General features: G+C 46.2%; 4 protein-coding genes across 4 annotated transcripts; 3 read left to right on the top strand and 1 right to left on the bottom strand.

Moving 5' to 3' along the window:
• Window positions 1-2,723: 2,723 nt before the first annotated feature.
• Window positions 2,724-16,539, bottom strand: LOC128723205 (adenylate cyclase type 10-like). The gene is given in 20 exon segments (XM_053816924.1): window positions 2,724-2,948; window positions 3,031-3,796; window positions 3,873-4,011; window positions 4,072-4,349; window positions 4,426-4,586; window positions 4,653-4,918; window positions 4,993-5,017; window positions 5,103-5,232; window positions 5,305-5,458; window positions 5,540-5,680; window positions 5,946-6,439; window positions 7,283-7,551; window positions 7,659-8,262; window positions 8,323-8,754; window positions 8,819-9,038; window positions 9,113-9,313; window positions 9,379-9,804; window positions 16,064-16,295; window positions 16,366-16,460; window positions 16,527-16,539. Coding segments are annotated over 20 exon segments (5,271 nt in total).
• LOC128723207 (juvenile hormone epoxide hydrolase 2-like) lies at window positions 10,770-12,298 on the top strand. The gene is made up of 2 exons (XM_053816926.1): window positions 10,770-11,520; window positions 11,594-12,298. The coding sequence occupies exons 1-2, from the start codon at window positions 10,770-10,772 to the stop codon at window positions 12,214-12,216; spliced, it is 1,374 nt and encodes a 457-aa protein (XP_053672901.1). The 3' UTR covers window positions 12,217-12,298.
• LOC128723206 (juvenile hormone epoxide hydrolase 1-like) lies at window positions 14,564-16,015 on the top strand. Its single transcript, XM_053816925.1, has 2 exons — window positions 14,564-15,320; window positions 15,384-16,015. The coding sequence occupies exons 1-2, from the start codon at window positions 14,564-14,566 to the stop codon at window positions 16,013-16,015; spliced, it is 1,389 nt and encodes a 462-aa protein (XP_053672900.1).
• Window positions 16,540-16,909: 370 nt separating the features above from the next.
• Window positions 16,910-18,561, top strand: LOC128725194 (actin-like protein 6A). The gene is made up of 4 exons (XM_053818917.1): window positions 16,910-17,108; window positions 17,173-17,306; window positions 17,374-17,595; window positions 17,685-18,561. Exons 1-4 carry the CDS (start codon window positions 16,910-16,912, stop codon window positions 18,396-18,398), a joined length of 1,269 nt encoding a protein of 422 aa, XP_053674892.1. The 3' UTR covers window positions 18,399-18,561.
• The last annotated feature ends 4,914 nt before the right edge of the window (window positions 18,562-23,475 follow it).

The following is a 23,475-nucleotide window of genomic DNA, read 5'->3' as shown; positions in this document are numbered from 1 at the left end:
AATCACCAATACATTTTGCATAAGCATGCAAATAAGCCACACTTATTCTAAATGATGCTGCTGCTCTGGGCGCTACCGATAGCATCCTTTCTTAGGGTTGGGGATGAATCTCTTTTCCGGGGCAACCGGGATCCAGGATCGGCCGGTTGAGGGTTTGTTTTATTTCTAGTTTGCCTCAGATCCCGAATCGGAACCGAACGAAGTGCGCATAAATTGACCCACGATTATACAACGTTGATATTGAGCTAGAGCTAGCAAAGGCAAAGCTGAGCGATCGCGCGAAAGTGTCTTTTTTGTCGCATCCTTCTCGTTGCGCTGCTTCGGTGCAGTGGTCAAGAGGTCAACAAAGGATATGAGGGAAAGGGAGCGTATGAGATGCAGGGGAAAATGGGGTGCTTTTTTGGAGCTATCCTAGATCTATACCTGAGTGCACGTGCGTTCCCCCTTTTTTTAAATATCGTTTTTTTTCCTTGAGTAGAAAGATCGAAGGAGCTTAAGGATAAATCAAATGTAGCATTATTTTTTTGATTTAATACAAAAACCAATTGATCAAAAGCCGATTTTATTACCGAAAAAAAAATTAGATTACATTTGCAATTGAATAACAATTGCTTATCAAATTTACCCTCAAGCATAAGATTGCGAGCTATGGTAGCAAAGCAAATCGGAAATATTTATTCCATGTAATGTTTGCTAAAACGACCGATCAATTCATATTAAACAAGATTCAAATAACTAATTTAAACAAAATCAAAGCCACGGTCAACAGCAAACACGCCACGCTTACGCAAACGTTAAACTTATATAACGCATAAATGTTTCCACAAACCGATCTCCTAACTTGCATGCTTGATGGCCGTACGACACACAAAGTGATTTTAGCGAATTCATTTGCCTCCTGCAAATCGTCCCACATAAAACCATTTCCACGGCGTGTGGCCGTGCCCGTGTTCCCTTGTCACGGTCCATTCGCCCGAACCGAACACCGAGAATGGAGGCACGGCTTATGCTGGCAGTCCTCGCACGTTCTGGCCCTTCAACCCGACCGCTGGCCCATGATCTCCACCCTACGCACGGCACCACGTCGGTCTTCCGCAAACAAAATGCAACACAACTTTCTCGATCCGGATCCGAAACCCAAGCGCCGAAGCAAATGCGCCCGCTTACCGGCGCGACCCGCGCACGTAACTCATTCGGAAATCCTTGAATCCTTGATCAACCAAACGCTCATTTGCATACATCAATGCAGAGCGCAGTGATCGTGCACACGCGCGTACACTTCCTTCCGTTTTGTCATTTTTTCACCCCCTTATGTTCTTGCCGGTTTTCCTTTTTTTTTTGTTTGGGATGCTGCGTCTCGTTTGCTGCCTCCTTTTGTCTCCTACGCAACAAAGGAATTATACCCTTGGAATTGATTCTTTGTGACCCACGTAATATGTGTACATGAGCAGGGTGTGGAACAAGCTAATTGAATACCGTGGCGCCTAGCTTGAAAAGCTCATTTACCCGCTAATACAAGGACTTCTAGGTGCGAAGCGTTACGAAACCACAAGGCAGTACCTGTACGGTGGGTGCACTACAACAATCTGGGCTAATCAAACGCATCGTTACGTCCCAACCCGGAAGTAGCTTTATTCCAAGCAAAGGGCAAGGACAATCAAATCATTTCTTCCTTCTTTCCACTCCACTCTGGCATCCGATCGCGGCACCCAGTCGGACCATTCAGTTCAAGTGTAATTTATTCAACCTACTATTCATCCGCTCCTAGTTCACATCCGGACGACGACGCCATCCGCCAGCCGGTAGATGTAAGAGCAGTCCCAAATAAAAACGAAGCCGCGCGGAGATAAACCCATTCTCAACGCTAAGGATCTGCGTGGCCCGGAAGAACGTCGGAGGATGGCGGAAGCGCCGGGGAAAGACGGACCAGACTGTCACCGGGAACTGGGTGCTATTTTACAATTTTCAAAGTCAATATATACGCACTTAAACTTTGCGCACCGTAAAGCGAGGTGCGTGTCGTATGGCTAATGTGCGCTGGCCGGCGTGTTATGCGTAACGCATGTTCGTTAGGTGCCGTCTAGTGTGATAGAAAAATGAAAATGGAATTCTAATCAGATGCCGCTACCATTTGGAGAGGTTGGGCTGGCAGGAGAAGCTGACAAAAAATAATGGTCCGTAATAAATTACCCATTCGAGCGCTCGATTGCATGCCAAATTCAAACCAAAGGATAAGAATAAGGATACCGAAGATGTAATGCTAAATAATAACTCCGAGTAGCGGACGATCAAGTACTTATCGAAGAAGGACCTCCGATACGCCGGTGGGGAAATGAAAAGTCACGTAAAAAGTGAGAAATGACGAGAAACGTCATGATTGCTTGTCACTCATGAAAATTTATCAACATTCCACCTCGCGCCTCGCACGGATGTCTAATTTCGGGTTGCCAGCTGCGATGGCGGATCGTTACCAACACCACGCCACGACGACCCATCCGGTAGGACCTTATGTGGAGCTCCACACAAGCGCCCTACCCCGCACGCATTGATAAAAATTCAAATTATTCTCCCACTCTGCAAGCGCACACACTTTCACACCGTGCGTTGCTGCGTGCAGAAAGGAGCGGGATGTGGTGCGGTAGGACTTCCCTCGGTGGTACAGGGAGGGGGAAGGGAGGTGGTTTCGGGCATGACATCTTCCGGACACTCGATTGCTTATTCATTCATCGGAACCGAGCTCTTGGCAATGGCATTGAATAAGGATAGATTCGTTCGTGATTCAGTATACAGCTCGCATAATCGTACAGCTGCTCGTTGCCGATCTCGAACGACGAGCCGGCGTTGAAGCTCTGGTTCTGGCCCGCACCGTCACTATGAACGCGATCACTTCCGGCAGCGTGATCCAACCAGAAGGTTTCCAGCGCCGGCGTCAGTTCACGTTGCCAAAACTGTGGAAGGGGAAAACTCACGCAAATGAAAGGTGCAGGACGTGCCGGAGATGCATGGTTAGAAAGTACTGGGTGGACAAACCTTGAGCGTATGCTTGACATGATCGTAGCAGAGATGATCGTTTCGCATTTGGGCTCGCTTGGCCACGGCAGCCAGCGCTCGGTTGGTAGCTGCAAGGTCCGGTGTCACCACTTGCCGGTAGTAGATGCGCATCAGCTCGTACTTGGCCACGTGATTTTTGTTGTTTCCAAGGGCCTGCTCTATGCTGGCTAGCAGCGCCTCGATGCCAGCTCGTACACGCCGGATCAGCACGGTGTTGCGCGCCTCGATGTGATAGATCAGGGTCAGAACCATGCCCTCTACGATCCGGATGGCCGTGTTGATGTTGATGGTGGAATCGTACGCGGTCAGGGCGAAATGTTCACGCAACAGTGACAGCCAGTTGTCGGCCGCAACCCAGGCACCGTATCGTACGCACCAGAGCCACAGGTTCGCGAAGAGGCGCGCGCTGGCGAAACCGTACTTTTGAGCCAGGAAGGATTCGCGGTTTTTGAAGTAAAAGTTTTCACACCGCTGGTACGACTCGATGCAGCAGCTCGTGTCGAGCAGCACGTCAAGGGATATCGCGTAGTACCAGATATCTCCGGTGCGGTAATGATTGCTGAGGATCAGTTTTTGCAAGTTCCAGAGTGTTTGCACCGTTTCTGCGATGCGCCGGTTGGACAGGAGCAGTTCGCACAGGATAGGGGTTATGACCCACTCGTCAGACTGGTGTAGCAATCTGTCGGTGATCTGTAGCACTACCTTACCGAGCTCGATCGAGAGCAACTTTTTGGATCGCAATGTCCTTCGAGCATAAGACAATTAAAGATCGCCCCTAGTGGTCAGTGAGGATTCATTGCAAAGCAATATAGATCACTTACTGACAGAGAAAGAGCGCTGTGTAGTAACGAACCACAGCATTCAAATAGTCCGCGTCGACTCTGTGAACATTTTCTGCGACTATCGCCAGTGATTGTTCCTGGATCCAGGCGATGTTTTCAGAGAACCCTGCATGGTACGCTGAAATATTTGGACAGCTTACATTGGTATACACTTTTGCTTTAAGAATATGAAGAATACCTGTTAGGAAAAAGTTTGCGAATGCCTTGACTAAAACCCCGCTACTTTTCCGGTAGCGTAGGGCATGTTTCAGACCCCAAACAGCCGCCAATTCTGCACGGTCCCAGTCGTTCATTCTTACGAACAGTTTGTGCATTCCATTAAAACAACTGGATATTTGTGACACGATCAAGCTGTAAAACAGACCTTTCCTGTGGGGGCGCTTTTCGACTTTAGAAGGATCTAATATCCTTTTCACCGCGGCTAGAAAATAAGAGCTCTTCAAGCGTACTAGAAACCTATGCGAGAGAATTGGATGTAGTGTTATTACATCTGAATACGAAGAATGTCGCAAAAAGGCCACTGAATGTATACCGTTGGCGAGGAAAACTCATGCCTAGAGTTTTGGCAGCTTTATAGTACATCTTCAACGCCCGATCATACTGCTCCAGGTGGAATTTTCCTTTCGCCATCATGGTGTACATACGCCCCTTTAAATACGTAGCCACGGCAATGTTTTCCGTTGTATTAATTTGCTAAAAATACAAAACAAAATCAAAACCATCTTCCTATATGAAAGAGACTATCGGGAAGATCCTTACGGTCATCATCTTTTGAACTTTATCGAGAATGGCGATGGCTTTAGGAATATTTCCCAACTTAATGCAGATCTTCGCCCACTCTATTTTGGCCTCGATGCACTTCTCTACCATTCCGGCCCCCTTGCTATGCCGCACTATCTTACTGAACACGGTATACAGGATCATATTGCAGTTGCACGAGGTGAAACTGTATGCCCCGTAACTTAGAACGGGTGCTTGGCGTGAGGGATTGACACGACGATCACAGCATTCGAAAATCGTGGATTCTGAAGCATGGATCAAGTGCATCAACTAACGTAATGAGAGGTTTACTGTGGAACATAATTCAAGCAAAACTTACGTTGTGAGGAGTACAATGAGAATCTCTAACGGACATAAAAAAGAAGAAAAAAGACGCACTTATCTATAATGGACAGGAACAGATGATTGTAGTACATTAAGTATGCTTACACTTGTGCTCTGTTGATTCAAAATTTCTTGTACATCGGATAACTCCGAACGTCGACAACCAGTTTGTATCTCATACGTCTCTTCGGTGCTCAACAAATTCTTGAAAGGTGTACCTCCGCACGAGTTGCACCTGACAATAAGATACAAAAGTAAACCAGCTCTTACCTCAACTGTGGCGACGTGAATCTTAACGAAGACTTACTTTTTGGCTTCAGTTTCAATAAACTCCAACGCATTACTGTGGTACAATTTTTTCTGCGTTTCTGTGACCAAATTGTACACCGTTTTGTGAAATTCACTGGACTTAAATTTTGAATACCCACAAACAGCGTATTTTGGCAAATCTTTACAACTTCCTGGCAAGGAACGGAAGGATCAAATTTTTGATTCGTAGATAAGATATAATCAAAATGGCGTAGGGAAAAGCTAGTACTTACGACCGATATCTAGCGCAATACAAGCACACTCGTTAGGACCTAACCAGTCGCTGTTCACGTTTTTCTGTGCCAACCGGAAGCCATCGCTAAAGTCCCCGATGGCGCACGATACGATTTGAAGGTCGAACAGCTTCTTCATTGCTTCTCCCAAGATAAGTCCACAGGAGAAGGCGAAGAGGAAGACGAATTGTCCGAAAGAGGAAAACGATAGAAATATAACGTGACCAACAGACGATAGGTGTACGAAATTTCGGAAACCTAATCAGCAATGGTAATCTCCGTCTACTGCATCTGCATGCAGCGATAGACGAATTGTGATCAAGAATACCACAAGCACCCCATTCTCAACCTTACTCCTGCCCGCACAACCAACGTCCATAAAGAAGAGCTAGCTCAATATAGTTACCAACAGCTACGTCCCATTCGCTCTCAGTCGCCATCGTGTACATCAGGGAAGCGCGCAAAAACTTCTGCCCCAAAAATGCTGCACATTTGCATACGAGCTGCTCAAACGCAGATAACGAGTCGTACAGCATCAGATTGAACGCTTCCTGATTTTGGGACGATTGATAGTCCTTCGTATCGACCGGGCTCGTTAAATAAGCGACATCTACGATCTTGTTGAACAGAGTAGCTGGTTGATCTTTGTTGTAGTGCATCGAGTCGTCTATCTCGAACGAGGACTCAAAAAGCCGCCAATCGGAAAGGCTTGGCCGGTAAGTGCTGCTGGATGATTTCATACTATCTCGCTGCAGTAACGCTGACTCACAGAACACGTAACCTTCCGCCTGTGCCTCACTGTAACCCATACGCTTGATGCGTAGGATGCCACTCTGACGTAAGCATAGCAGGAACGTATTTATCCATCCAGGGTTTCCATTGCTAAGGGTATGCAAGTGTCTGAAAAGGTTGAATGTAAGCACGTCATCATTAGCATCAATATCAATCATATAAAAAAAGAATAATAAAAGAAAGGGCATCCAATAAATCCTATGCTCAAGTTTCCAACAAACGTTTTCACTCCAAACACGTGTTTCAATATCTTGAAGGAAAATATCTAGGTTGCTCGTCAGCCTGACTTCAATCAGAACAAGTTGCATTTCATTTGCCTAACAAGCATGGGCATCTTTCCGATGGCTTTGGAGGCATTAGTTTAGTGTGATGCAAATATCGTGTCTGCGCTTGGCCAAGTTCGAGCCAGCTTACTCCTTCGCCTTCCAAGTTCGATCGAGTACATATTAATATACGATCACTCTAACGGTACCGGTGCACTGTTATGAGTTAGCTGTTGGCAGAAATAGTGAACTAGAATTGAACTATTTTCTAGTGCAAGCGTTATGTGAGGAGACTATGGTGTAAGCTCGATATCCTGGGCGACCCGAAGGTGACGAAACAAAACCCCGCATACTGTTTCGCTTTTTAATTGGGTGCAAATCTATTCATTCACGTTCGCGCATAAAAATCCCCGCACCGAATGGCCATCCACATCCGCATGGCTCCCCGCCGACGACTTGACGCGATTATAAAACATGCCCGTTCCGCTGTTCTAAGCCGTCACGTGCGGTGCGACCGCAGCACATGGGTAGATTGTTGCCCAGATGGTGATCCAGAAACACGGTTTGAAATAAAAACAAATAATTTTAGCATTCCCCTTACTCAACGGGCCCACACCGACACGTGACTTTCGTTCCCATTCCTGTGGAAGAATCCCGGTGTGGGCATTTGCGTTGTGTTACCACGTACCTTTCCAGGTCCAGAGGAATAGCATTAACGTTCAAAAACTGACACGCCACCGCTTTGTGCAGCAGCGTTTCGATTTGTGGCAGCTTTACCTGGCATACGTAGGGACTATCAAGGATGCGGACGCGCGCTGGGCTATGCCGCTTCTGGTTGCCCACCGTTAGGACGGTAATGATTTGTGGCATTTCCCAGAGGATTTCGAACAAATCGAACGACTCGTCGTCTATGAATTCCGCATCGTCAATGATCAACACCCAAAGATTTTGGAAGGTCTGTAAAGAACAACGCGTATGCAAAAGCTCCTCGTATTCCGTTGATAAGCGTTAGCGCCTTGTGGTTATGCAACACGCATAGCATCATCCTTTTTTACATGGCTTACCTTTTGGCAGATGTATTTAAACAAATCCTTCCTCACTGAATCCCTTTCCGTCTGAAGCAAAGCACTTGTAGCATCAGTTTCTATGAAATTGGTGCCAAGGATTTCGTTTAACAGTGACAAATGTTGTTCCATTCCATGCTCTCGCAGATACTGCTTTATTCGGTTTTGTCTCGTGATGGTCGTTATAGTTTCGGTGAAACCAAGAGGTCTGGATAAACAAAGGCTCGCTGCAAAGAATGGTTTCTGAAGGTAAAATCGAACAATGTAAATTAGCACTGTTCATTAGTCACATTAATCCACACCACATGTCTTCACCTTCGAATCCTTCAAGCTTAATGAAAAGCATAGCGAGCTAATATGCTTGTTGCGAAGTGCAATGTAGAAGAACTCGTTTGCCAATCGAGTTTTGCCCATTTGTGCCTTTCCTTGTATCAAAAGGCAATTTTGATACCACTGCATCTTGGGCAACTCCGATCGAGTACCTTGCGTTGTTTGTTGAGCGATCATGAGAGCGTCTTCGATCATTTCTTGAAAGATTTCGAAAAATTGATCCCGATCGACCAACGGGTAGTTGTAAACCATCGGTTTCAGGAGTTCACGTTCCCTGCACAGAAGTACATTTGGTTGTCGAGCGTCTTGTACTAGGCAAGATAGCAATACTTACGCAATAAATTCACGATATTCATAAATGGGTCCTACATTGTGCAGCCCTTTAAGCTGGATGGCATCTTGCAGCGTAAAGTGAGCCGGATCCAGCTTGCTCATCATAAACGTTGTCTTATCGCACGTCACCTTATGCGGATAGGCCATCATTAAACGGGCTGCCTTATTGACGTCGACACCGATCGCAGAGTACTCTCGACGTACGGTGTGCCCAACAATGCCACAATAAGCAGTGCCTGTGGTGACACCAATCGAGGCAGAAATTATGTAAGGATTCTTTGCGTACATCTCCTGTATTTCGCACGCGCAGTGCAGCGCAAGCTGGCTGTCCATTTCGTGCTTTAAGCCACGTAAGCCGAAGATTATCAGAAACATTACATCCTTGTCGAATAGAGATACCTTATTCACGATGCCTTCATAGCTCTGAACGATACTAATAAAAAAGAACACTGCTCTAAGAATTCGTAATAAAGCAAATCATCTATGAAGCATCGTACTCGCAAACCGTAGTAAAGATGGAATTAATGTTCTTAATAATCTCAACGACATCCCTTGGTCGTAGTACAATATTCAGAAATACAGTCACGATTTGGCGCATTTCAGTTAGCAGCTCAAGTGATTCATTATTTTCGACTGCGTTTAGTACCGGTTTTATGAGAAACTTTTGCAACGATGACGCCACAAAGTGATTTGTAACGTACTTCAGTCGCGGACGAACTGAAATGGCGACAGCAAAAACATGAAGTTTTTTTTTAGTTTCAATAATATTAACTGCAATTTGTGCGTCTTACTGGCAAGCATTTCATTGTTGATTTTTATTGTATCGTCCTTTTCCGAAGGCTCATCGCTTTCCTCATTATCCCGGTATGTTCCTTCTGCAAAGTTCAACCGCTTTGTCGAACGCCAGTAGCTGGTGAATCCTTTTACCTTGAGATGTGTCTTATCCGGGCACAATTCCGAAACATATTCGTTATCGTGCATGAAGCTCCATGCTGCGTACAAGGAAAATAACAATAGCTATTCCGAATGTCGTTACATTCAAAGTAAAGATATTTACCATAGTGTGTGATTATGATGTCCCCTGCCAGTGCGATCTTTTCCGCGAGCTTCACCTTCCACACGGGATGCCCGACGACGACGTAGTGTGAAAAAGTTTCTGTTCCCACCAGCGAAAAATGCACCTCACCAGCTGAGATTGCGATCTTGTTTTGAAGCATCACGCCAACGTCCGTCTTGTAGCGACCAAATGAAAGTTGAATCATTATCGCAGTATCAACCGCTCGATGGATTGCATCCGGTAAAGACACGGAAGCAGTTGCCTTGAAGAGCACCAACATGGCGTCACCGGAAAATTTAAGGACATCCCCACCGTGACTCAAAATTTCATGTACTATTCCTCCGAGGTATGCATTGAGAACTTGAGACAACTTTGAGGCACCGCCTTTTCCGGGAGTATTGTACAGTTCCGACAGATCGGTAAAACCTGTAATAAGTAATAGCACAAATTTCTATAAATACGAACATATTTGTTTCCCATATGATAACATTTATTCTTGTGACAATAATGGTCCTCTAAATACCCTAAGCGCAATAATGGCACTTTCAATACCTTAGGCGTGAAAAAATTAGTAGCATTAACGGTCAAGTTAAAAGCGAGGATGAACCCTGTTCATTGTCAAATAGTATTCAGTATGGCGTCAAACTATGTTCATGAGCCAACCTTACGTTGAATGAACATCACATTGGTAAATAACGCGCTTCTTCCACCGTTTACCGGTGGCGGCAACTTATTATTTTTATTTTAAAAAATACCGCCGAACGGGAAGCACCGGTTAGCCGGTTCTCTCAAAGTAACATCACATCGCCGCTGTTTGGTTCATTCCATCATCGTTCGCCTTCAAGTAAGTACAAAAGTAGTACTTTAAGCGGCAGGTCGTGCAAAAACAATCGATTAAAGTGGATCGAAATGCATTTTGCCTAGACTATTAGTTATGTGGCTGCAAGTAGCACGCCAAGGACGCTTGTTCCGCCATTGAATGAATCGGGCAGGGCGAGAGAGAGGCCTTTTTTTGCTTTACCTCGCGATGATTGCGATAATTTGTGCTGCGTCATGGTCAAAAGATTTGATTCGGGAGCGTTGGATGATTTTTTTTTGCTGTTGCAATTGCGTGTGAGTCTTGGATAACTTCATCAAACTGGAGGTTACATAAACTCGCACTTGGTGCTTCTATGCGTTGCATGTTCTGTGCAGTTTTCAAGCAGTGTCACCGTGATCGTTAAAATCACTATCGTTTATCCCTTATCGCTGTTCTACCGTTGCCTGGTTTAAACAGCAGCGTTTCACTTATCTTGCAGCTCGGGTCAGAAGTAAACCGATTTGATTCGTGCCCTTTGATCATTTGTAATTCTCTGTTGTTTGCAGTTCGGTTGTATGCCACCTCGTTGAAGATGGGTTTCTTAGGAAAAGTGTTTTTCGTGGTCATATCCCTTTCATCCGCCGTGGTTTATAAACAATACCGAGAGCTAGCTGCACCGCAGTCGGTTCCAGACCTCAACCTTCGCCAGTATTGGGGACCGGGAGATGTGAAGCAGTATAAAGAAGACACCAGCATCAAACCGTTCAAGGTGACCTACGACAAGCCGGTGATCGAGAAGCTGCGCGCAAAATTGGAAGATGTCCCCACGCTTACGCCACCTTTGGAAGGAACCGCGTTCGAGTACGGATTCAACACCAACAGGCTGAAGGAGATCATCAAATATTGGCGCACGACCTATTTGGGCAAATGGGATGAGCGTGAACAGTTCTTTAATCAGTTCCCGCACTTCCACACCCAAATTCAGGGTCTTAAAATCCATTACATCCACGTGAAGCCGAAAGTCCCGGTCGGTACCAAAGTTTTGCCCCTACTGTTGCTCCATGGCTGGCCTGGATCGGTCCGCGAGTTCTACGAGATCATCCCGAAGCTCACGACCAAGTCGAATGATAAGAACTTTGTGTTCGAGGTGATCGTACCGAGCCTTCCCGGGTACGGTTGGTCACAAGCAAGCTCCAAAAAGGGGCTCAGCCCGTCGGCAGTGGCGATCGTCATGAAAAATCTCATGACTCGTGTCGGATTCAACAAGTTCTACATCCAAGGCGGCGATTGGGGATCGCTGATCGGTAACTACATGGCCACCTATTTCCAGGAAGATGTCCTAGGTACACAATCGCCCAAATGCCCACTACGATCATACGTTACACGTGACATTAATGGGTTAATTTCTATTCTTAGGTGTTCACCTAAACATGTGCTCCATCCAGACTCCAATGTCCTGGCCAAAAACGATGCTGGCTTCCTTAAAACCATCACTTTTCATCGAGGAAAAGTACACCGATTACTACTTCCCGCTTTCCACCAAGTTCTGCGACATAATCGAGGAAACCGGCTACATGCACATTCAGGCCACCAAACCGGACACCATTGGCAGTGTGCTGCAGGGCAACCCTATCGGATTGGCCGCCTACATCATTGAGAAGTTCTCCACATGGACTAATCCGGCGTATCGGAATCTAGCCGACGGTGGGCTGGAAAAGTATTTCACGCTGGACGCCCTGCTGGACAACATAATGATCTACTACTTGACCGACAGCATCACAACGTCACAGCGCATTTACGCGGAAGCGTTCGCTGCTGACGAAATGAAGAAGGAGGTGGACCGCATTCCGACAACGGTTCCGGCCGCGTGCGCCAAGTTCCGGTACGAACTGCTCCAGCAGATCGACTGGGTGCTGAAGGACCACTTCACCAATTTGGTGCAGAGCAATCACTTCGATGATGGTGGTCACTTCGCTGCTATGCAGCTACCGGAGGTGTTGTACAAAGATGTTGTAAAGTTCGTTGCTTCGCTACAATAGCTGGCGATGTTTGTTGCCTTGCATTAATCAGTGTTCTCAAGCTCGGGAATAGTTCCTTATTTTGGAAATACATTCTGTCCACATTGAAGATTCCGTATGAAGAAATTGATTTCGTACGAAAAGGCGTCCGAAAACGTCCGATAGAACGTGTCTCAAACTGAAGCTCATTCGATAGACATCTATTGTAGGAATATTTTTAGAACGTTACCTTTGCTGATAAACCGGTTATCTATTGAGCTTAGCCGGTTCACTGTGGGAGATGCTTTGATGGACAAAATTGGCTCTCGCAATAATCGTCCAAGCACATTCCCCAAAGTATCTCACTTAAAATATGCTAGGTTTACCATTACACCAAATATTTATTGTATATAAAAAGTATGGTCAGCTGTTCTCTCCCGCTGTGAGTTCAAGCAAGTCAATTATCTCAGTTAACGCGTTAAGGTTGGCGTCGTTTGATTCGCCCTTATCTTCCCATGGGGCACAATGACGATGCATTATTAGGAGACACGTAGCATTTCGGTAACTGGAGACACCGAATCAGTTATGAAAGAACGATGGGTTTAGCATCACAATTTTTGGCGCTGTTCGTGGGATGTATTAGTTTGGCGGGATACAGCTACTACCGGGAGATTACAACGCCATTACCTGTTCCTCGGCTCAATTTACGTGAATACTGGGGACCTGGCGCGGCCGCTGACTATCAAGAGGATACTTCGATTCGGCCGTTTGTCATTTCGTACGATACACAGGTGATAGAAAAATTATCCCGCAAGCTGACGAATGCACCACGGTTAGCGCCTCCTCTCGAAAATGCCAATACGTTCGAGTACGGTTTCAATGGTGATCGGTTGATGGAAATCGTCGCGTATTGGCGGGAAAAGTACATACCAAAATGGAGCACAGAGCGTGAACCGTTCTTAAACCGTTTTCCACACTTTAAAACACAAATTCAAGGACTAGACATTCACTACATCCACGTGAAACCCAATGTAAAGCATGTCGGCAAAGGCCCGATGAAGATTTTTCCCTTACTGCTTTTGCACGGGTGGCCAGGATCGGTGCGTGAATTTTACGACATTATTCCTCGCCTCACAGAGCCAACTGGGGAGAGAGACTTTACGTTTGAAGTGATCGTGCCGAGTTTGCCCGGGTTCGGTTGGTCCCAAGGTAGTGCTAAGGTGGGGTTTGGTGGACAGAAAATGGCAGTTATTATGAAGAATCTCATGGAGCGGATTGGCCACAAACGATTCTTTATTCATGGTGGAGATTGGGGAGCGCTCATTACTGATATGATGGGTACATACTTCCCGGCTAGTGTTATCGGTAAGTATCCTGAAGAAGGATACTAAAATGCTCTCTAAAATTAATGTATCGAACGTCTAGGCATACATCAGTCCGGCTGTGGCGTTATTGGCTCACTGGCTAATTGGAAAACCCTAATCGCCAGCTTCGCCCCATCCTACTTCGTGGAGGAACGGTACGTGCCATACTACTTCCCACTGCGACCGTACTTCACGGATATACTCCTCGAGTCCGGCTACATGCACATTCAGGCAACAAAACCGGACACCATCGGTGCAGCCCTGGTTGGTAACCCTATTGGGCTAGCGGCGTACATCCTGGAAAAGTTCTCTACCCAAACGAATCGAGCTTTTCGCACCTTGCCGGATGGTGGACTCGAACGAGCCTTCTCACTCGATGCCCTGCTAGACAACGTGATGGTTTACTATCTGACAGACTCCATCATGACGTCGCAACGACTATACGCCGAAGCATTCAGCAAGAGAGAGCTATTTGCCGGTGAACTCGAGCGGATTCCTAATACGGTGCCGACTGCGTGTGCTAAATTTCGCCATGACGTTCTTCATACGATCGATTGGGCCCTCCAAGGGCACTATTTGAATCTAGTACAAAGCAATCACTTCGACGAAGGTGGCCACTTCTCTGTCATGCAGCTTCCCGAGGTTGTGTTCGAGGATCTGGTGCAATTCGTCGCAAAGATCGTCGGCGAAATGCAATAGGATCGCTTTGTCCCGTTAATTATAGGCCACGCGTTCTCATGCGTACCGAAATTGCAAGTCTTATCGCATCAGCAGTTTACAACAGCTACAGGTATTGAATTCAACCTTAACGCATTTTTTGGGGAATTTCTCACTCACACAGTGTTCAATTTGCAACGTGAATCAGATTGGAAATTTGATGGGCTTTTATCAACATCGATAAGGCAATGAAATCAATTTTATCTCGCACTCCTCACACGGCACTTTCGTAATCTACGCTACACCACGCAGCAGTATAGGCCACTTTAGCTCAGTAGCATTTCGGGTGGCGTTCTTGCTGCTGCACGATGGGTTTCGTAGCACGCTTCGGTTTGATCGCGTTAGGTATCCTTATCGCCTTTGGGAATAAGTTGTACGAGGAACTCACCGTAACGCCACGTGTTCCAAATAATATCGAGTTCTATGAAAACTGGGGTCCCGAAGGCAGTGATCCTTACGGTGATAGTTTGGATTTAGTGCCGTTTAACATTTCGATTTCGCAAGATGTGATCGAACGGCTGCGTGAACAGCTGTACGAAGGATCGTCTTCAGCGGAAGGACTCGAGCAAACTGCGCTCCAGTACGGATTCGACAGCAAACGGTTACAGGAAATCGTGCAGTATTGGCGATCGGATTATTTGGACCACTGGGACGAGAGGGAAGCGTATTTGAATAAATTCGAGCATTTCAAGACCAAAATACAAGGTCTGGATATTCACTTTATTCGAGACAAATCGAAAACGGTTGTCAATCCAAAGCGGATTGTCCCGTTGTTGCTGCTTCACGGTTGGCCCGGCTCCGTGCGGGAGTTTTACGATATTATTCCACTGCTGAGCAACCGTACGAGCGATAAGGAGTATGTGTTCGATGTGATTGTGCCAAGTTTTCCTGGGTATGGGTGGTCCGAAGGGACCTCCAGACCTGGTCTAAGTGCATCCAAAGTGGCGGTAATCATGAAGAACCTAATGGCTCGTTTAGGATACAAACGATTTTACGTGCAGGGTGGAGATTGGGGCGCCATCATTGCAAATCTAATGGCGGTTCTCTTTGAGAAGGACATTCTGGGTAGGTTTTGCCGAAGCGTTTTTTTTCAGTGTACAATATGCAACCATGATTCTTTGCTCTAAGGTGTTCATCTTAATATGTGTATGGGAAGCGGAAGTCCTGTGACTGTCGCCAAAATGATTGGTTCACATCTCGCACCGGGATACTTCATTGACCAACAGCACGTGGACTTTTACCGTCCGATCTGGGCAAGGATTGCAGAGTTGGTTCTCCAGGGTGGATACATGCACCTACAGGCCACGAAACCGGACCTCATCGGTACTGCTCTGGAAAGCAATCCGGTCGGACTAGCGGCTTATATCCTCGGAAAGATCGCCACCTGGACTGACCCATCTTATCAAGAGGTTAAGGATGGTGGACTTGAAAAGTACTACTCAATAGATGCCCTGCTCGATAACGTGATGATTTACTACCTAACAAACAGCATCACGACCTCGCAGCGACTCTACACCGAAACCTTCGATGCGACCGAACTCGCTAGGCAATACGAATATATTCCCACCAATGCTCCTGCGGCTTGTGCCAAATTTAGACATGAAATATTCCATTATCCCAATTGGATATTGCGGGAACATTTTACAAACTTGATGCAATCCAACCACTACGAAGAAGGTGGACACTTTGCAGCGATGCAGCTTCCGGAAGTGCTGTATAAGGACATCGTTCAGTTCGTGAACCAATTGTACGTACGATAGGAATGTTGTAGTATAAGCTTTAAAAAAATATAAGGATGCCTTCCTTACCGGAAACATCCACAAACATTACGGCGCTCATGAATTTGGTGGTTTTGTAGTTCGTTGGGTTGTACAAAACTTCATCTGGTACCATCGAGCTGATGACTTTGGTTTTGAATTCTTGATCGGATTTGTTTAGTTTTCCCACGATGTTCTCGTAGATGTTGGAGGGCATTTGATTCCACAGAAACTGGTACAGAAAGCTGAACCGTTCGGGGAGGTATTTCTTCAAATTCTTTTTCTTTAAAGTTCATAGAAAATGTGAACATTAAAATACCATACAATATTTGAATGTAGTAGCGTTAAATTACCCCTTGCAATCGGTTGCGACATCGGGCGATAAACAGTTCCTTATTGACCGCTTTTTTCAGCCTGGCGGATCCATCGTCGATTTTAGAAGAGGGCACTGCGGAAAATTTTAAACGGTTATTGTTTTTGAATGAAAAAAGGAGAGGGTGTAGTTAAAATTTACTGATTTCCAGCATCTTGATAAAGTTCGTAGCTGTTGTTCCTTAGTTCAGTTTACCCGTCAGAATCGAAATAATAAAGCATAGAGAACTAGATAAAAGTTAAACAATAAGTTACGATCTACATCCTTTTAAAAATGATACATTTGATACATTATGACTAACCGACAGTTAAGTGACGTTCTAGAACCTTACAACAGTAATGTGTTATTCGACGTTTATTTGACGGTTCTTACCGAGGCGCCTTTATTTTCTCACGTACTGTCAAACGCAACCTGTCAAACGCAAAGTGACGCCGGGTTTGTTTGCGTTTGCACCTGAAAGTTTTGTGTTTTATAAGCAAATTACTTAGTGAATCTCGCGAAATTTGTTCTCCGGGGCGCTTACGATGAGTGCTAGTGGAATGCTGTACGGAGGCGATGAGATCGGAGCGCTGGTTTTCGATCCCGGCCACCACACGTTGCGTGTGGGGTACGCACAAGAGGAAACACCGAAAGCCGACATACCCTCCGTTGTTGGCGTTGGTCCGGCCGATCCGGTCATGAACTCCGATCTGGAGACAAAAGCAGACAACAACATAGGAAGCAGTACGTTTTACTACAGTGGATGATTTGTGGCAATCGATATTTAACTATCGTTTCTTTCTTGCAGCGAATAAGTACTATGTGGACACGACGTATGTCAACGGTGCCAGACCGAACATGGAAATTCAATCCTACATGAAGGATGGAATGATTGAAAACTGGGATCTCTTTGAAAAAGTTGTGGATTTCGTATACGCCAAGGTAAGCCTATCATCATAAGTCGACGACAGGCCCATGATTAACATGTATTTTTCCGTTTTCGTTACAGGTTGTGCAGTCAGACTCGATGTACCATCCGGTACTGTTTTCGGAAGCGGCATGGAACGTCCGCAATAATCGGGAACGTTTGACGGAGCTCATGTTCGAAAAGTATAACGTTCCTGCATTCTTTCTCGTGAAAAATGCGGTACTCGCCGCATTTGCCAACGGTCGTGCCACTGCATTGGTGGTCGATAGCGGTGCAACGCATACCTCAGCAGTCCCAGTTCATGTATGTACAATGATTATTCGCTATTATATGCCTCTAGAGTAACACATCATAATGATTCGTATATATTCGCCCTTTAATTTACATAACAGGAAGGATACGTACTCAGTCAGGCGGTCGTAAAATCACCCCTTGGTGGAGATTATCTCTCATTGCAGTGCCGGCACTATCTTGAAAGTCAAAACATTGACCTCACACCCACGTATGCCATCGCATCAAAGGATGTGATAAAGGAACGCGATACACCGCGCTTCACGCAGAAGGAACTGCCGGAAAAACTAACCGCCTCGTGGCACCAGTACATGCTAAAAGGGCTGCTGCAGGATTTTCAAATGTCGGTCGTGCAGGTGCTGGAAACACCGTACGATGAGCGGACGGCCGCCGCCATCCCGGCCGTACACTACGAGTTCCCGAACGGCTACCACCAGGACTTTGGCCCTGAGCGTTTCAAGCTAGCCGAAAACCTGTTCGATCACAATATGCTCGGTGCGGGTCAGTTGGCATCGGCGAGCGTTGGAATGTGCGACGCAGACGTACGCCTGTCGCTCTACGGATCTGTGGTGGTAACGGGCGGGAATTCACTACTGCCCGGGTTTGCGGAACGTCTTAACCGCGATCTACAGCACAGGGCACCGTCGAACACACGTTTGAAGATGATTTCCGCCAATGGTTCGGTCGAGCGAAGGTTCGGTGCCTGGATTGGGGGCTCGATTCTTGGGAGTATCGGCACATTCCAGCAGATGTGGATATCGTCGCAAGAGTACGAAGAATCGGGCAAAAGCCAAGTCGAACGAAAGTGTCCGTAGAGCGCCACATCGCGCCTCTCGGTGTGGAATTGTGTGTTTAGGGTTCTTAGTATGTATTTTTTTTTTACTTCATTTCAATTGTGTAATATTCTATTTTCAATTATCGATGTGACAAAGTGTAAGCTGCAGGGGAAATAATAACATCTGCTTGCAATGTGGAGCATGACCCAACGCATTATGTACTTCCTGTTTTATTTAATGTCATCGTTTGACCTTTCAGCCCTTCTTTGCAACAGCCGCACTTCGATGGATTCTGATCCGTGCTGGTGTGCTGTAACTGAAAGAAACAAAAAAGAAATCAAACAAAAACACTACGCTCTACATAGCGCAGGGCAGCCACCAGCAGCGAGCGGCAGCCGGATTGGTGACCTCTATCGGTGGTTTGATTTGATCCGCGATAATCGCTTCCACGAGTGCTCTCCCTTCCTATCTGGTCGACTCGTGTCAGCTCCATCTACTGTACCGGTTACTGCGCATTTTAAAGCAAGTGGCAAGAACTCTATCCAGCGCTGGAATTACAAACTGTTTGCCTTTTGCACAAAGCGCTTAATGAAACCAGCACCGGTGGGTCATCACGAACTAAAATAGCTCGTATCGGGCACCGGGAAGCGAGAGCTATATGTTGCTGGTAAAAAAATCGCTTCGAACCAGTTACGAGTGGCTTATCGACGTGCGATCGCTGGCACTGCCTGAGGGTGTTGCATTTTGCACTATCACAGCTGAGAGATATTGGAGTGCGGGTGATGCATCATTTTCTTTTCCTCCTACTCGTGCTGTAGTTTCATTACATTGACACTGCAGGTCAGTTTGCCAATTGCGTATTTTCCTTGCCCTGGAATTTTTACCGCACAATCAAAACCATTTACATTTTTTATTAATTGTTAAAGAGGAAATCCCCTAACAATTTCAATATTATATATGAACTCTTAGCTCACTCCAGATAACCCTCTTAGCCGCGTTCGAGAGGAAGATGCTCAGAAGGATTTTTGGCCCCGTATGTGTGGAAGAACAATGGAGGAGCCGATACAACGACGAGCTCTACGAACTGTACGATAGCCTCATTGTCGTGCAGCGAATTAGACTCGCCAGGCTCCGGTGGGCTGGTCATGTCATTAGAATGGCACCGGACGACCCAGCCCGTAAAGTCCTTTTAGGCTGCCCACATGGACAGAGGAGGCGTGGTAGGCCCAAATTGAGATGGAGTGATGGCGTGGATGCGTCCGCCAAAAAGGCCGGGATCAACGATTGGCAGACGACTGCGCTCGATCGCGAGCGGTTCCGGTTTCTCCTGGAGCAGGCCAAGATCGCCAAGCGGTTGTAGCGCCTGATAAGTAAGTAAGTAAGCTCACTCGAGATAGCAAATGCAGGTGGGAGGAAATGTCCACCTGCATCGAAATTTGAAATTCCATAACGTCTGTCATGAAAATTAAACTAAATCAGCAAAATTCATGGTTTCATTTAAGGATAATGCGTACTTCATCCTTCAAAATTCAAACGATAGACCTATATGTTGTAGAAAAGTTTGAAAAAATCCACGGGTAATTTTCCTCTGTGCAAAAGAGACGAAATTGGCTGTTTTCAACTTCGTCCGTTATTTCTGTTCGTAGAGAAATCAATTACCATCGGCCTACACATCATCCATTTGATCTGTACTGTTTTAGCTGAATTTTACATTATTTGCAATTTTACCTATATAATTTTAAAAACTAAAATAGTGTAGATCAAACACGATTATATGTATTATCTCAGAAAATATTTTTCCTCAATTTTACAAAATAACACATACATATTATTTCGTTCAAAAAAGCATCTCTTACCATTCGATGCAAAAATAATCTGCATACACTCGATAATGCAAATTGCAATGCACTTCGATAATGCACTTTGCACCAACGGCACGATGCATCACGGTTCGCTGAAAGTGTTCGTTGCGTGTAGCTGACCGGTAAGGCTCGTTGCAGATAAGGGTGGTTTAAAACCCCCGACGTGCGGGAAAATCAATTATTGCTTGACTGCGATCGCATGTGCTAGCTTCATAGCGGTGAACTTAATACATATTCTACCGGTTAAACGTGTTACCGAAGGTTACGCGGACGACAACAAAGAGTGAGTGAAAATTACAACGAGTTTGCTCGTACAACATATTGCTTTCCAGCCAGGCCGCTAAAAGCAACCCCAGTTCCGTTGTTTTGCAGTGGTTTGTTACGGTAGCGAGCTGAAACAAGTTTAAAAAATACACAACCCTCGCCAAAAGCGCAACCATTTGCAGTGAGACGGGGCCAAAAGGTGGGTTCGTTTAACCGTATGTTGTGAATTTAATTAAAAGTTGTCACCACCCGCGTTCGGGGGTTTATGTGAGAGAGTACAAAAAAAAAACACCCCGTCAAAAGTCACCATCATTGAGGAAAGCTTTTCAACGGACCACCGGTAGACCACGGTCCGAAAAATCCGGCGAATATCTGGCACCCGAATGTGGTGGGGGCTCGATCTTGCGCCAGGGCCAAAATATGCCGTGCTTTGCGCCAATCGGCTCGTTTCATTGCCTACTATTCGCATAACAAAAACCACCCTCGAAGGGTGGGGGTAGTTATGCATCCGCGTTGTTGCTGGATCGAATGGGCCAAACATAACCGAAGCCGTAGTAGGCATGTTTCGCGGTCAAATGAAGGCGCACGTAAGACGTAGTAGAACACAGAGTGGGTTTTGGTGCCAAAAATAGCTCATAAAAAGATGTGTGTAAATGTGCGCCCTTATGTACGGGTTTCGACGTGGTGATTGTGCTGATATTATTACTCAACATAGTTATGTTTTTGTTTTCTGGGCAAGAAGGAGAAACAATTACGCGTACAGCGTGGGCGAAAAGGGCGAGTCAGGGTGAAAGATAACAACACCACCGGTAGAAGGTCAAACTGGACGCACAAACAAAACAAGTGATAAAAACCCAGCGTACGAAACGAAGCGTAAGGGCGCAGGATATGCAGGCGCAAAAGGAACGGGAGAAGGATATTTTGTTTTGGTTTCTGTTATGGCCGAAACCTGTTTCGATTGCGACGTAAACCAACCCTTGGCTCAGACCTGGCTTTCGAATGGAAACACAAACACAAACCCTTCGCTCACGCTGCTTTGGGATCGGAATTTTAAACCCCCAAATTCGGGTGCAGCTGGCCCCGGGTGGATTGTGTGTGTGTGTAAATGGGCTAGAAAATCGATGATAACAAACAATCGGCTATGTGCAATCTGTTTGCTGGCGTAGCTGGAGATTGCACGGTGAATGTGTTTCTGATAAGTCAATAATCTTCTTCGAGACAACCCCCAAAAAAGGGCACCGGAACAGCCCGAATCGAACTATATGCCTGCTATCTACCCTTAGCGCTCAGAGCGCCATAAAGGAAGGGCCTTTTTGCTTTTAATGAAGGTCATCGAACGGGGTGGTGATTTTTTTCTCTCCCTCGAGCAACATTGAGATGCATAAAACGGGGCACGTGGGAAGCGCAGCGTGTCGCAGCTAACCAAACCACCCCGTAACAGGGTCACCGTCAACCCCCCTGATCGGTTGGGATCGTACTTTGGACTCTACTCTGCCTGCTTGCAAGCAACACATCGCAACGACCGGAGAGCGGCAATATGCAGGAAAACTATAAAACAAGTTGCTTCGACTTTGTGTGTGCGTGTGTGTACACACCCCTTTGGAGAGGAGAAAAGGGCTTTCGAGGAGCCAGACTAGAGGACAGAGAGTTGATTAAACACATATTGAGTAGGTTTTAATTTCACCGTCACTTCGCTCAACGAACATGCTCCGTCCTAGAGCATGTAGAAGTTGGCATTTTGTAGATACGAATTATCGAAGGGTTGAAGAATTGCAAACGGATCTGCTTCTTCATTCCAGTTCACAAGTGAAGAGGCACACAGATTAATAGTTGCTGCACAGACAAATCTCTTAGCACGAGGTAACGTGCATCGGATATGTTTGAAATATTGCCTTCAGGTTTAAGAATTTTGAAAAGATTACATCTTTATGGGCTTTTGTAAATTGTGCCTCTTCTCACAAAGGTTTCAAAACGATCGGCGCTCAGATTGGTTGAATTCAATCAGCCCATAATGGCAGTTGGAAATGAAAAGCAGACAGAAACAAAGTAGGCAGCCTGATCGGGGGCCCTCGTTAGAAGGCGACGGTAGGGTCACTATCGGAATTGACTGACCTGCTTTGTGCGACCGGCGGTCGGTGGTGTCCTTGGTAACAGGCCTCCTAGCTTGGTGGATGAAAAAGAAACAAAAAAAAGAAAAGATTGCACAAAACGACACACAAATAAAGGTCGTCCTGCTCCGTTCCGCCCGTTGGCCAGCCTCATCGCCTTCAGACACGCGAAAGTTGATAAGAGTTCGGGCCTCCAAAATTGAATTATCAAACAACTCACGGGTCGATCCGAATCGACTACTCGACCGCGTCTTACTCGCACCTCCAAAGCACACCCCCCTTCCCTGACAATTGATGACCGTTTCTTCTGCTTTTATTTGCAGGTTGTTTCGCGTTCGTTATTTTTCGCGTGCCTGACAAACAAGATCTGCGTCGTGTTTCCGCGGGACGTCCACGATATCGCTCCTCAGACATCGCGAACAATCCAAGAAGAACGGTTTGCCCGAAACGTAGTTGTACGACGAGTAGTGTAGTGCTGTGAGTTTTATTGTTATTGCGTTGAAAAGCTTCATCCCGGCTTGTAGTTGGCCGGAGGTTTCGAGTTGAATTTATCGCCAGACTAAAGCGAGCGAGCAGAGCAAAGACAGCAGCATCGCAACCATGGACAACTTGAGAAATCTGTTCGGCCAAGTGTCAGCCATGACGTCAATGAAGCCATCAACGACGAGCCCCTCGTCGTCTGGTGGTTCCGGTGGCAGTTGCCGATCCGGTTCTTCTGGGTCGTTCTCGTCGGTTGGTGGATCCAACGGCGCTATGAGAACACATAAAACGGCCGATCGGGACAGTTACTACTACATCATGTAAGTATCCGGTTATGCGAGGTCACAGTGGAACGATTATAATGGAGGGGGGAACTGCGATGAAGCGAATATGGCAGCGCTT

Source organism: Anopheles nili, chromosome 3 (assembly GCF_943737925.1).
Source record: "Anopheles nili chromosome 3, idAnoNiliSN_F5_01, whole genome shotgun sequence".
Lineage (NCBI taxonomy): Eukaryota > Metazoa > Arthropoda > Insecta > Diptera > Culicidae > Anopheles > Anopheles nili.
This window is presented reverse-complemented; position numbering and strand designations above follow the sequence as displayed.

What these genes read in the sequence shown, in the direction of transcription:
- LOC128723207 (XM_053816926.1), top strand. Translation starts at nt 10,770, where the DNA reads ATGGGTTTCTTAGGAAAAGTGTTTTTCGTGGTCATATCCCTTTCATCC. An exon ending in TTTCCAGGAAGATGTCCTAG is followed by an intron (nt 11,521 to 11,593) that starts GTACACAATCGC and finishes TTCTATTCTTAG; the next exon opens with GTGTTCACCTAAACATGTGC.
- LOC128723206 (XM_053816925.1), top strand. Translation starts at nt 14,564, where the DNA reads ATGGGTTTCGTAGCACGCTTCGGTTTGATCGCGTTAGGTATCCTTATC. An exon ending in CTTTGAGAAGGACATTCTGG is followed by an intron (nt 15,321 to 15,383) that starts GTAGGTTTTGCC and finishes CTTTGCTCTAAG; the next exon opens with GTGTTCATCTTAATATGTGT.
- LOC128725194 (XM_053818917.1), top strand. Translation starts at nt 16,910, where the DNA reads ATGAGTGCTAGTGGAATGCTGTACGGAGGCGATGAGATCGGAGCGCTG. An exon ending in AGACAACAACATAGGAAGCA is followed by an intron (nt 17,109 to 17,172) that starts GTACGTTTTACT and finishes TCTTTCTTGCAG; the next exon opens with CGAATAAGTACTATGTGGAC. An exon ending in CCTCAGCAGTCCCAGTTCAT is followed by an intron (nt 17,596 to 17,684) that starts GTATGTACAATG and finishes TTTACATAACAG; the next exon opens with GAAGGATACGTACTCAGTCA.